General features: G+C 42.1%; 1 protein-coding gene and 1 pseudogene across 5 annotated transcripts in view; one reads left to right on the top strand and one right to left on the bottom strand.

The window, feature by feature from the left end:
• Positions 1-12,191, bottom strand: part of Fkbp15 (FKBP prolyl isomerase family member 15) — a 70,403-nt gene that overhangs the window by 17,383 nt on the left and 40,829 nt on the right. For all 5 annotated transcript variants that reach the window (XM_038332575.2, XM_038332574.2, XM_038332576.2 and 2 more), the window contains 3 exons: positions 11,714-11,823; positions 9,644-9,751; positions 7,961-8,055 (listed from right to left, as the gene is read on the bottom strand). In XM_038332575.2, the coding sequence (XP_038188503.1) occupies positions 7,961-8,055; positions 9,644-9,751; positions 11,714-11,823 (313 nt within the window). The remainder of the gene's footprint in view (positions 1-7,960; positions 8,056-9,643; positions 9,752-11,713; positions 11,824-12,191) is intronic.
• Positions 8,328-8,822, top strand: LOC119816202 (annotated as a pseudogene).

Below are 12,191 nucleotides of genomic sequence, written 5' to 3'. Positions count from 1 at the left end.
CACACACACACACACGATGAACAGATATGCAAGCACTACACACACACACACACATGATGAACAGATACGCAAGCACTATACACACACGATGCACAGATATGCAAGCACTACACACACATGATGAACAGATATGCAAGCACTACACACACACACACACACACGATGAACAGATATGCAAGCACTACACACACACACATACGATGAACAGATATGCAAGCACTACATACACACGATGCACAGATATGCAAGTACTACAAGCACTACACACACACACACACACACACACACACACACACACGATGAACAGATACGTAAGCACTACACACACACGATCCACAGATATGCAAGCACTACACACACACACACACACACACACACACACACACGATGAACAGATATGCAAGCACTACACACACACACACATACACGATGCACAGATATGCAAGCAAAACATCCATATGCATATTTTTTTTAATCTTTTAAAAAAAATAACTGAAGCTACCCCCACTTCCCTCTGCAGGCTTGTGTCGGTTTCTCCCGTCCCGGTGTCTCCCAAGCTTTCCCTAGTGTTCTCAGGTGTCCTGCTCCTGTTCTAAGGCCATCCACCCAAAGGGGCCAGACTCTGGCCTCCAGGCAGGTCTGAGGATTCCTGCGGAGGGGTGCGGGCTCCTTCAGATTGTGCTGCCAGGTTCGCTGTGTGGTATTCCATCCCGCCCTGCCCCCACCTTGGCCCTTTTGTCTGGGCTGCGACCCTGGGCTGCCTGGAATCCCTGATCCTGTGCCCTGACATTCCATCTGAACTGGTGAGTGAATGCGGACCCTGGGGCAACCTGCCCTGGAAGAGAGCACAGACCCCCTACACCCACTTCCCTCTGCAGGCTTGTGTCGGTTTCTCCCATCCCGGTGTCTCCCAAGCTTTCCCTAGTGTTCTCAGGTGTCCTGCTCCTGTTCTAAGGCCATTCACCCAGAGGAGTCAGACTCTGGCCTCCAGGCAGGTCTGAGGATTCCTGCAAGGGAGTGCGGGTTCCTTCAGATTGTGCCGCAAGGAATAGGTCTTCCTCTGGCACTGGGGAGATCCAATCAGTTTCAGTCACAGCAAAGATTGGTCTAGGACACCAAACGCCTCCGGGCTCCTTTTGAAGGAAGAGATGGGCAGGCGCCAATGCAGGAACTCCTCCAACAACATGAAAGGCAACATGACATCACCACAAGCCAGACATCCCGAAACAACAAGAATTGAACACCCTACCCCAGAAGATATAGAAGAAACCGACTTTAAACAGTACTTTATGAAAATAATAGAGGACCTTAAACAGGAGGTAAAAAACTGCCATGAAGAAATGGAGATGACAAACAAAAAGGTAGACGAAATAAATAAATCTCTCAAAGATACCCAAGGGGAAAAAAAAAAAAGAATAAAAAGATACCCAAGAAAAACAAGAAAAACAAGAAAAAGCAATCAAACAGGTAAGGGAAACAGTACAAGACCTGATACATGAAATGGAGGTATTGAAGAAAACACAATCTGAGGGACGACTGGAAATGGAAACTCTGAGTAAACGAACAGAAACTTCAGAGACAAGTATTTCCAACCGAATACAAGAGATGGAAGAAAGAATCTCGGACTCTCAAGATACTATAGAGGAAATAAACTCACAGATTAAAGAACTAAACAAATCTAACAAATTCTTAACACAAAACATCCAGGAAATCTGGGACACCATGAAAAGACCAAACCTAAGAATAATTGGGGTAGAAGAAGGAGAAGAATTACAACTCAAAGGCCCAGAAAACATATTCAACAAAATTATAGAAGAAAACTTCCCCAACCTAAAGAAGGATGTTCCTATGAAGGTACAAGAAGGCTACAGAACACCAAATAGACTGGATCAAAAGAAAGCATCCCCACGCCATATAATAATCAAAACACAAAACATACAGAATAAAGAACAGATATTAAGAGCTGCAAAGGAAAAAGGTCAAGTAACATATAAAGGGAAACCTATCAGAATTACACCTGATTTCTCAATGGAAACCATGAAAGCCAGAAGACCTTGGATAGATGTGCTACAGACACTAAGGGAACATGGATGCAAGCCTAGACTACTATACCCAGCAAAGCTTGCATTCACCATTGATGGAGAAAACAAGATATTCCAGGACAAAAACAGATTTAAACAATACGCAGCCACAAATCCAGCCTTGCAGAAAGTAATAGAAGGAAAATCACAAACCAAGGAGTCCAACAACGCCCACAATAACTCAGGCATCTAGCGACCCTTCACCAGCACAACTAGAAGAAGGGAAACACACAAACTGTACTACAAAAAAAATAACCGGAGTTAACAACCACTGGTCATTAATATCACTTAATATCAATGGACTCAATTCACCTATAAAAAGGCACAGGCTAAGAGACTGGATACGAAAACAGAATCCAACATTTTGCTGTTTACAAGAAACACACCTCAACCACAAAGACAGACTACTCAGAGTAAAAGGTTGGGAAAAGGTCTATCAAGCAAATGGCCCTAAGAAACAAGCGGGTGTGGCCATACTAATTTCCAACAAAGTTGACTTCAAACTAAAATCAATCAGAAGAGATGGAAAGGGACACTTTATACTCATAACAGGAAAAATCCATCAGAATGAAGTCTCAATCCTGAATATCTATGCCCCTAATATAAAAGCTCCCACTTATGTAAAAGAAACACTTCTAGAACTCAAGGCAGCCATCAAACCACACACACTAATAGTTGGAGACTTCAACACTCCTCTCTCACCAATGGACAGGTCAATCAGACAGAAACCTAACAGAGAATTGAAAGACTTAATGGAGGTAATGAACCAAATGGACTTAACAGACATCTATAGAACATTCCACCCAAATAGGAAAGAATATACCTTCTTCTCTGCGGCTCATGGAACCTTTTCGAAAACTGACCATATACTTGGTAACAAAGCAAGCTTCCACAGTTACAAAAAAATATTAGTAACCATCTGTGTCTTATCGGATCACCATGGATTAAAATTAGAATTCAACAACAATGCTACCCCCAGAAAGCCCACAAACTCATGGAAACTGAACAGTCAACTACTGACCCACACCTGGGTCAAGGAAAAAATAAAGAAAGAAATTAAAGTCTTTCTTGAATTTAATGAAAACAAAGACACAACATACTCAAACCTATGGGACACAATGAAAGCAGTGCTAAGAGGAAAGTTCATAGCACTAAGTGCCCACTTAAAGAAAACGGAGAAAGCGCTCATTGGTGACTTAACAGCACACCTGAAAGCTCTGGAAAAAAAAGAAGCAGACTCACCTAGGAGAAGTAGAAGACTGGAAATAATCAAATTGAGGGCAGAAATCAACAAAATAGAAACACAGAAAACAATCCAAAGAATCAATGAAACAAGAAGCTGGTTCTTGGAGAAAATCAACAAGATTGACAAACCCTTAGCCAAACTAATCAAACGGCAGAGGGAGAACACGCAAATTAATAAGATCAGAAATGAAAAGGGGGACATAACCACAGACACAGAGGAAATTCAGAAAATCATTAGATCTTACTACAAAAGCCTGTATGCCACAAAATTGGAAAATGTAAAAGAAATGGACAGTTTTTTAGATAAATACCATATACCAAAGTTAAACCAGGACCAGGTAAATGCTCTAAATCATCCTGTTAGTCGCGAAGAATTAGAAACTGTTATCAGAAACCTCCCTACCAAAAAGAGCCCAGGACCAGATGATTTCAATGCGGAGTTCTACCAGAACTTCCAAGAAGACCTAATACCTATACTCCTTAAGGTATTTCATAATATAGAAACAGAAGAGTCACTGCCAAATTCCTTCTATGAAGCTACAGTTACCCTGATACCTAAACCACACAAAGACTCAACCAAGAAAGAGAATTACAGGCCAATCTCACTCATGAACATTGACGCAAAAATTCTCAATAAAATACTGGCAAACCGAATCCAAGAACACATTAGAAAAATTATCCATTACGATCAAGTAGGCTTCATCCCAGAGATGCAGGGCTGGTTCAACATACGAAAATCTATCAATGTAATCCATCATATAAATAAACTGAAGGAAAAAAACCATATGGTCATCTCATTAGATGCTGAAAAAGCATTTGACAAAATTCAGCACCCTTTTATGATAAAGGTCTTGGAGAGATTAGGGATACAAGGGTCATTCCTAAATATAATAAAAGCTATTTACAGCAAGCCGACAGCTAACATCAAATTAAACGGAGAGAAACTCAAGGCTATCCCACTAAATTCAGGAACACGACAAGGCTGTCCACTCTCTCCTTATCTCTTCGATATAGTGCTTGAAGTTCTAGCAATAGCAATAAGACAACATAAGGGAATCAAGGGGATTCAATTTGGAAAGGAAGAAGTTAAACTTTCATTATTTGCAGATGATATGATTGTATACATAAGTGACCCCAAAAACTCCACCAAAGAACTCCTACAGCTGATAAACTCCTTCAGTAACGTGGCAGGTTACAAGATCAACTCCAAAAAATCAGTCGCCCTCCTATACACAAAGGATAAGGAAGCAGAGAGGGAAATCAGAGAAGTATCACCTTTCACAATAGCCACAAATAGCATAAGATATCTGGGAGTATCTCTAACCAAGGAAGTGAAGGATTTATTTGACAAGAACTTTAAGTCTTTGAAGAAAGAAATTGAAGAGGATACCAGAAAATGGAAGGATCTCCCCTGCTCGTGGATTGGGAGGATCAACATAGTAAAAATGGCAATTCTACCAAAAGCAATCTATAGATTTAATGCAATCCCCATCAAGGTCCCATCAAAATTCTTCACAGATATTGAGAGGACAATAATCAACTTTATATGGAAAAACAAGAAACCCAGGATAGCCAAAAAAATCTTATACAATAAAGGTTCTTCTGGAGGCATTACCATCCCTGACTTCAAACTCTATTACAAAGCTACAGTATTGAAAACAGCTTGGTATTGGCATAAAAACAGAGAAGTTGACCAATGGAATCGTATAGAAGACCCGGATCTTAAACCACAAACCTACGAACACCTGATTTTTGATAAAGGAGCCAAAAGTACACAATGGAAGAAAGAGGGCATCTTCAACAAATGGTGCTGGCATAACTGGATGTCAACCTGTAGAAGAATGAAAGTAGATCCATATCTATCACCATGCACAAAACTCAAGTCCAAATGGATTAAAGACCTCAATATTAATTTGAACACATTGAGCTTGATAGAGGAGAAAGTGGGAAGTACTCTACAACAAATGGGCACAGGGAACCGTTTCTTATGCATAACCCCAGCTGCACAGACTTTAAGGGCAACATTGAATAAATGGGACCTCCTCAAGTTGAGCAGCTACTGTAAAGCAAAGGACATTGTCACTAAGACACAAAGGCAGCCTACTGACTGGGAAAAGATCTTCACCAACCCTGCAACTGACAAAGGTCTGATCTCTAAAATATATAAGGAACTCAAGAGACTAGACGGTAAAATGCCAATTAACCCAATTAAAAAATGGGGCGCTGAACTGAACAGAGAATTCTCAACAGAAGAAGTTCGAATGGCCAAAAGACACTTAAGGTCATGCTCAACCTCCCTAGCTATCAGGGAAATGCAAATCAAAACAACTTTGAGATATCATCTTACACCTGTCAGATTGGCTAAAATCCAAAACACCAATAATAACCTTTGCTGGAGAGGTTGTGGGGTAAGGAGTACACTCATCCATTGCTGGTGGGAATGCAAACTTGTGCAACCACTTTGGAAAGCAGTGTGGCGGTTTCTCAGGAAATTCGGGATCAACCTACCCCAGGACCCAGCAATTCCACTATTGGGAATCTACCCAAGAGATGCCCAATCATACAACAAAAGCATATGCTCATCTATGTTCATAGCAGCATTATTTGTAATAGCCAGATCCTGTAAACAACCTAGATGCCCTTCAGTGGAAGAATGGATGAAGAAACTGTGGAATATATACATGCTAGAATACTACTCAGCGGTAAAAAACAATGACATCTTGAATTTTGCAGGCAAATGGATGGAAATAGAAACCACTATTCTGAGTGAGGTAACCCAGACCCAAAAAGATGAACATGGGATGTACTCACTCATAATCGGTTTCTAGCCATAATTAAAGGACATCGAGCCTATAAATTTGGGATCCTTGAGAAGATAATAAGAAGGTGAACTCCCAAAAAAAGATATAGTAATCCTCCTGGATATTGGAAGTAGACACGATCGCCAGGCAAAATTGGGAACTTGAGGGTTGGGCATGACTGGGCCAAGGGAAGATGGGGAGAGAAAAGTGTGAAGGGGAGAACGGGGGGAGCTCGGAGGAATGGGGTGCTTGGGATATAGGAAGGGTGAATATGGGAGCAGGGAAGCATATATCTTAATTTAAGGAGCTACCTGAGGGTTGTCAAGAGACTTGACCCTAGAGGGGTTCCCAGGTTTCCAGGGAGATGCCCCCAGTTAGTTCCTTGGGCAGCTGAGGAGAGGGAGCTTGAAAAGGCCAGTTCCTATAGCCATACTGATGAATTTCTTGCATATCACCATAGAATCTCCACCTGACGATAGATGAAGAAAATGACAGAGCCCCACATTGGAGCACCGGACTGAGCTCCCAAGGTCCTGATGAGGAGCAGAAGAGCAAGAACATGAGGGAGAAAGTCAGGAACGAGAGGGGTGCGTTCACTCATGGAGACGGTGGGACAGAACTAATGGGAGATCACCAACTCCAGTTGGAATGGGACTGATGGATCATGCGACCAAACCCGTCTCTCTGAATGTGGCCAACAGCGGGGACTGACTGAGAAGCAAAGGACAATGGCGCTGGGCTCTGATTCTTCTGCATGGACGGGCTCTGTGGGAGCCTTCTCAGCTTGGTCGATCACCTTCCTGGACCTGGGGGGAGTTGGGAGGACCTTGGTCTTAGCATAGAGTGGGGAACCCTGATGGCTCCTTGGCCTTGAGAGGGAGGGAGGGGAGGTATGGGTGGAGGGGAGGGGAGGGAAGGGGGAGAAGGAGGGGAGGGAAGGGGGAGGAGGAGGGGAGGGAGGGGGGAGGAGGAGGGAAGGAGATGGAAACTTTTCAATATAAAAAAAATAAACCATGAGAAGAAGAAGAAAAAAAAAAAACTGAAAGCAGTTTGCTTTTCTGAGACCTGCAGGAATTAACCAAGCTATCTGCAGTAACCAAGGAAGTGGCAACCTGGGCCACAGATGAACACTCTGCAAAATGAAGGGAGACAGCCACAGGGTGTGTACTAATGGGAGATGGGGAGGAAAGGAAAGGGAATAAGATTGATTGTAAGCCTTCTTCCAAGCCTGCTCTGTGAGAGACAAAAAAACACTAGATAAGAAATACAGGGAATAAATGAGTTTTTCAAGTGGAATGATGCATTGAGACTGGTTTTGTTTACCTTTTCCCCTCACAGAGCTGAGAAGGATCCACTAAAAACACAGAAAGGTTGTGCTTTATGAAATCAGTGAGGCTCTGGTTGATAAAACAGCCTACACAGAAGAGAAGAGTGGACATGTTTTTCTAGGTAACACCATTTTCATAAATGAGGAAGCTAGGCTTGCAGACATAAACAAAATACCCAAAGCCACACAATAAATGAAGGGTGGAGCTGAGGGCCAAACACAGGAGGGTCTTATACCAACCACACCCACCTCAGCGTTTTCTACTGAAGTAGCAAAGAGGCAATTCACACAATGGGCAGAAACAGAAATGGCTGAAGACATGGGCAGGTGAACAGGCTGAAGCTCAAAGGTATTGTGTACTTAGCATGTTCAAGGTCCTCGGGTTCAAAAACCCAAACAAAACAAATACAGAGAATCGTGATTAATATAGTGCTCTCAACAAACATGTGTTCCGGTGGACAAATGGCATGAAACCCTTCACACACCCACCCTGGCCTCGTCGGTACCTCTGATTCCGCTCAATGAGTTCACTGATCTTGTCGTTCTGCTCTTCTATCCGACTGCTTTTCTCAAGGAGCTCCTGCTTCAGTCTCTCATTTTCCTGAACTCAAATACACAATAAGCACGTAAGTGTCCTGAAAGTTCCACTTCCTACCCACTCTCTGCTTCCTGGCTGCAGTGCAGTGTTGACAGCCACCTCGTGTTCTGCTGCCATGCCTCCTGCATGACAAACTATCCCCAGACCATAAAGCAGAATACATTTGAAACACTAAAACTTACTTCCTCACAAATTTAACTGTTAAAGTAACAAACTGAATTATACGGGATGGGTTCTAATCACTAGGCTAGATAGGTTAAGAATTGAAATGGGCTTTTCCGTCTCCATCCGCCATAGAAGAGTAGGTGCCGCCATGTCTGCGCATCTGCAATGGATGGTCGTTCGGAACTGCTCCAGTTTCCTGATTAAGAGGAATAAGCAGACGTACAGCACCGAACCCAATAATCTGAAAGCCCGCAACTCCTTCCGCTACAACGGGCTGATTCACCGCAAGACAGTGGGAGTGGAGCCCGCGGCCGATGGCAAAGGGGTCGTGGTGGTCATGAAACGCAGATCCGGTCAGCGCAAACCAGCTACTTCTTACGTAAGGACCACCATCAACAAGATGCACGGGCCACCCTGAGCAGCATCAGGCACATGATCCGAAAGAACAAGTACTGCCCCGATCTGCGCATGGCGGCCATCCGCAGGGCCAGTGCCATCCTACGAAGCCAGAAGTCTGTGGTGGTGAAGAGGAAACGGACCCGTCCCACCAAGAGCTCCTGAGCCCTACACCCCAGAAGCAATAAAGAGTCTACTGACTTTTTCAACCATCAAAAAAAAAAAAAAAAAAAATTGAAATGGTCAGAAAATGAAGTGAGAGTTTAAAATTGGGACAAAAAGCAATGTTTGTTTCTTTTCTTTTTTTTTTTTTTTTTTTTTTTTTTTTCGAGACAGGGTTTCTCTGTGGCTTTGGAGCCTGTCCTGGAACTAGCTCTTGTAGACCAGGTTTTTTGAGACAGGGTTCTTTGTGTAGCTTTGGAGCCTGTCCAGGAACTAACTCTTGTAGATCAGGCTGGCCTGAAATTCACTGAGATCCACCTGCCTCTGCCTCCCCAGAGCTTAGATTAAAGGCGTGCGCTAACACAGCTTAGTATAATAGAGTGTAACATACAGTATAATATAGACGGCTGTGGTCCGAATATGAAATGCCACTCACATGCTCACATTTGGATATCTGATCTCCAGTTCTGGGTGGACTGGAGGTGGGGTTCAGCTAGAGGAAGTGGGTCACTGAGGATAGCACTTAAGGGTTCCTAGTTAGGTCCCACTTCTTGCTGGCTCTCGGCTCAGTGGGACCAGTTGCCTCACCCTCTGCTACCACTCCTATCTGCCATGATAGGCTGTATACTCTCAAACTAGGAGGCATTAGAAACCCTGCTTCCTTAAGCTGTTTCTTATCAAGTATCCAGTCACAGCAACAAGAAAATAACTAATACGATAGTACAAGTCATAGGACCGAATTAAGTCCAACTGTAGTATTCAACACACGCTACTTCTGGGGGCAAGGGACAGATTTTTAAAGGGCAGCACATCTGCGGAGGGAGCATGGACAAGTTCTCCAGGCTGTGCTGTGCTCCATCACCCTCACCTGAATGATTCGCTGGATGTTGCTCATAAGCATGCTTGTTTCCATTGTGACCGACATGTTAGGAAGAAGCATAGGATTGCCAGAGCTATGTCTCTGTAACTCTTCAACCTGCAAAACAGAAGCCAGAAAGACCCTGTGAACATGTGGAACTGAAGAAATACAGTTCACCCAGGACCAATCACTTTTTTGAGAGAGTTAAAAATTTCTGAGACAATATCTAAATATAAGCCTGCTTTCTCTGCTAACTTGATCCCAAGGGAAGATGAGCACTCTTCTAGGCAACTGACCACAGGTGTGAGTATGGGAACGGAAGAAGAGTTTTCTTACAGCTGTGGCCTCTCCTAGTTACATCCTACTATTGTCTAATTCTTGTCACACACACACACACCTCTTTTTTTTACATTTTTGTTATCTTTTTAAAAATTAAACATATAGATATAGATTTAGATTTCTTTATCTTATTGTCTTGAGTGTTTTGTCTACAAGGATGTATGTACAGCATGTGTGTGCCTGGTGCATCAGAGAAGAGAGCATCAGACCTCCTAGAACTGTGGGTGCTGGGAACTGAACTTTGGTCCTCTGCAAAAGTACTCTTAATCACTGAACTGTCTCTCCAGCCCTCTATTTATTATTTCTTTATTATAATTTCATACATAGTGTTCCCTGTGCTTCGTTGTGACCCACTACCTGGAGTTGCTAGGATAGGGGACTGAGCTCGGAATTGGCCATGGATGCAGTGACCTATGAGGATGTGCACGTGAACTTCACTCAGGAAGAATGGGCTTTGCTGGATCCTTCACAGAAGAATCTCTACAAAGATGTGATGCTGGAAACCTACTGGAACCTCACTTCTATAGGGTACAAATGGGAAGACCAGAATATTGAAGAACACTGTCAAAGTTCTAGAAGACATGGAAGGTATATTATCTTCAAAGAAGCAAAAATATCTAATATTCAAGAGGATCTTTATGAATGTAAGCAACATGATAAAACATTTGGATCTGATTCCTCTTTAAAAGTACACCAAAGAACTCATTTGGAAGTACAAAACTATGAATATTATCAAAATATTAAAGGCTTCCCATATCAAAATCTCAATCAAGTATGTGTAACTCATAGGAGAGAGAAAACACATGGCTACCATCCATTGCACACACCAGTTATCTTCTAATACATGAAAGAATTCATACTGGAGCAAAACCCCATGAATGTAATCATTGTGGTAAAGCCTTTGCCTGTAAGTATGATTGCCAGATACATGAAAGAATTAATACTGGAGAGAAACCTTATGTATGTAATTACTGTAGTAAAGCCTTTACGCAGAAGAGTCATCTTATTCATGAAAGAAGTCATACTGGAGAGAGACCCTATGGATGTAATCAATGTGGTAAAACCTTTGCACATAAAAGTAATCTTTTATACATGAAAGAAGTCATACTGGAGAGAAACCCTATAAACGTAGTCAATGTGGTAAAGTCATTGGCTATAAAAATCATCTTCAAATACATGAAAGAATTCATATAGGAAAGAAACCCTATGAATGTAGTCAATGTGGTTAAACCTTTGCCTATAAAAATTACCTTCAATACATGAAAGAAGTCACTGAAGAGAAACCCTATGAATGTAATCACTGTGGTAAAACCTTTGCATATAAAATTTTAAAATACACAAAAGATGTCATGCTGGAGAGAAACCTTACAGACATTGTTAATGTGGTAAATGTTTTAGAATAACTTGAATAATAAAATTAATTTGCAAATGAAAATAATAAAAAAATTCATACATATAAACAATGAGTATTATATACTTACTCTCCTGTATTAAAATTAGTATTTATTTATTGAAAATAACCTATGCATTACTATGTGTACACGCAATATGTGAGAGTGTGGACATGCACACCTGTGTCCCAAGTCAGAGTATAATTTGCAGGAGTCAGTTCTCCCTTTCCATGATGAGTTTCAGGAATAAAACTCAAGTTGTTGGATGTGTTCAGCAAGTGCTTTTACCTGCTGAGCCATCTCTGGCCCAGCTGCTCCATTTTCAGAGCCTCGTTTCTGACTTAGTCACCTTAGTCATGAGATGATCCATTTTATCAGCCACTTTGCTGACTGCCATTCGAATTTCAGTGTTGTGTTGCCGAGCTTCAGTCATGAGAAAGGACATCATGTCACCTGACCCTATACAGACATCAAAGGAAGGAGAAACTAAGTGTGGGGAAGTCAAGGCAGTTTTAGCAGAGGGAAGAAAGGACCCCCCCATGTACTAGGACATACAGTAAGTGATTTTACACCATCAGGATAAAACACAGAGGAGGGAATAGAGACAGGACTCACAAGCTAATAATAACTAGGTTATAGTTCTGCAAAACATATCAAGGGCTAGAATGTGGACTACTACAATCCTGGCACTTATATTGCTTCCCCTTTCACCAAACTGCATATCAGGCATTGCATAGGCATCAGGAGTACAGTCGTGAAAAAAACATGGTTCCAGATCTTAGTGGGCTTCAATTGGGAAACTAACATATAAACCAATCATTACAGCA

Source organism: Arvicola amphibius, chromosome 6 (genome assembly GCF_903992535.2).
Source record: "Arvicola amphibius chromosome 6, mArvAmp1.2, whole genome shotgun sequence".
Taxonomy (NCBI): domain Eukaryota; kingdom Metazoa; phylum Chordata; class Mammalia; order Rodentia; family Cricetidae; genus Arvicola; species Arvicola amphibius.
The sequence above is the reverse complement of the archived record's forward strand: the minus strand, read 5'-3'. Positions and strand labels throughout refer to the sequence as shown.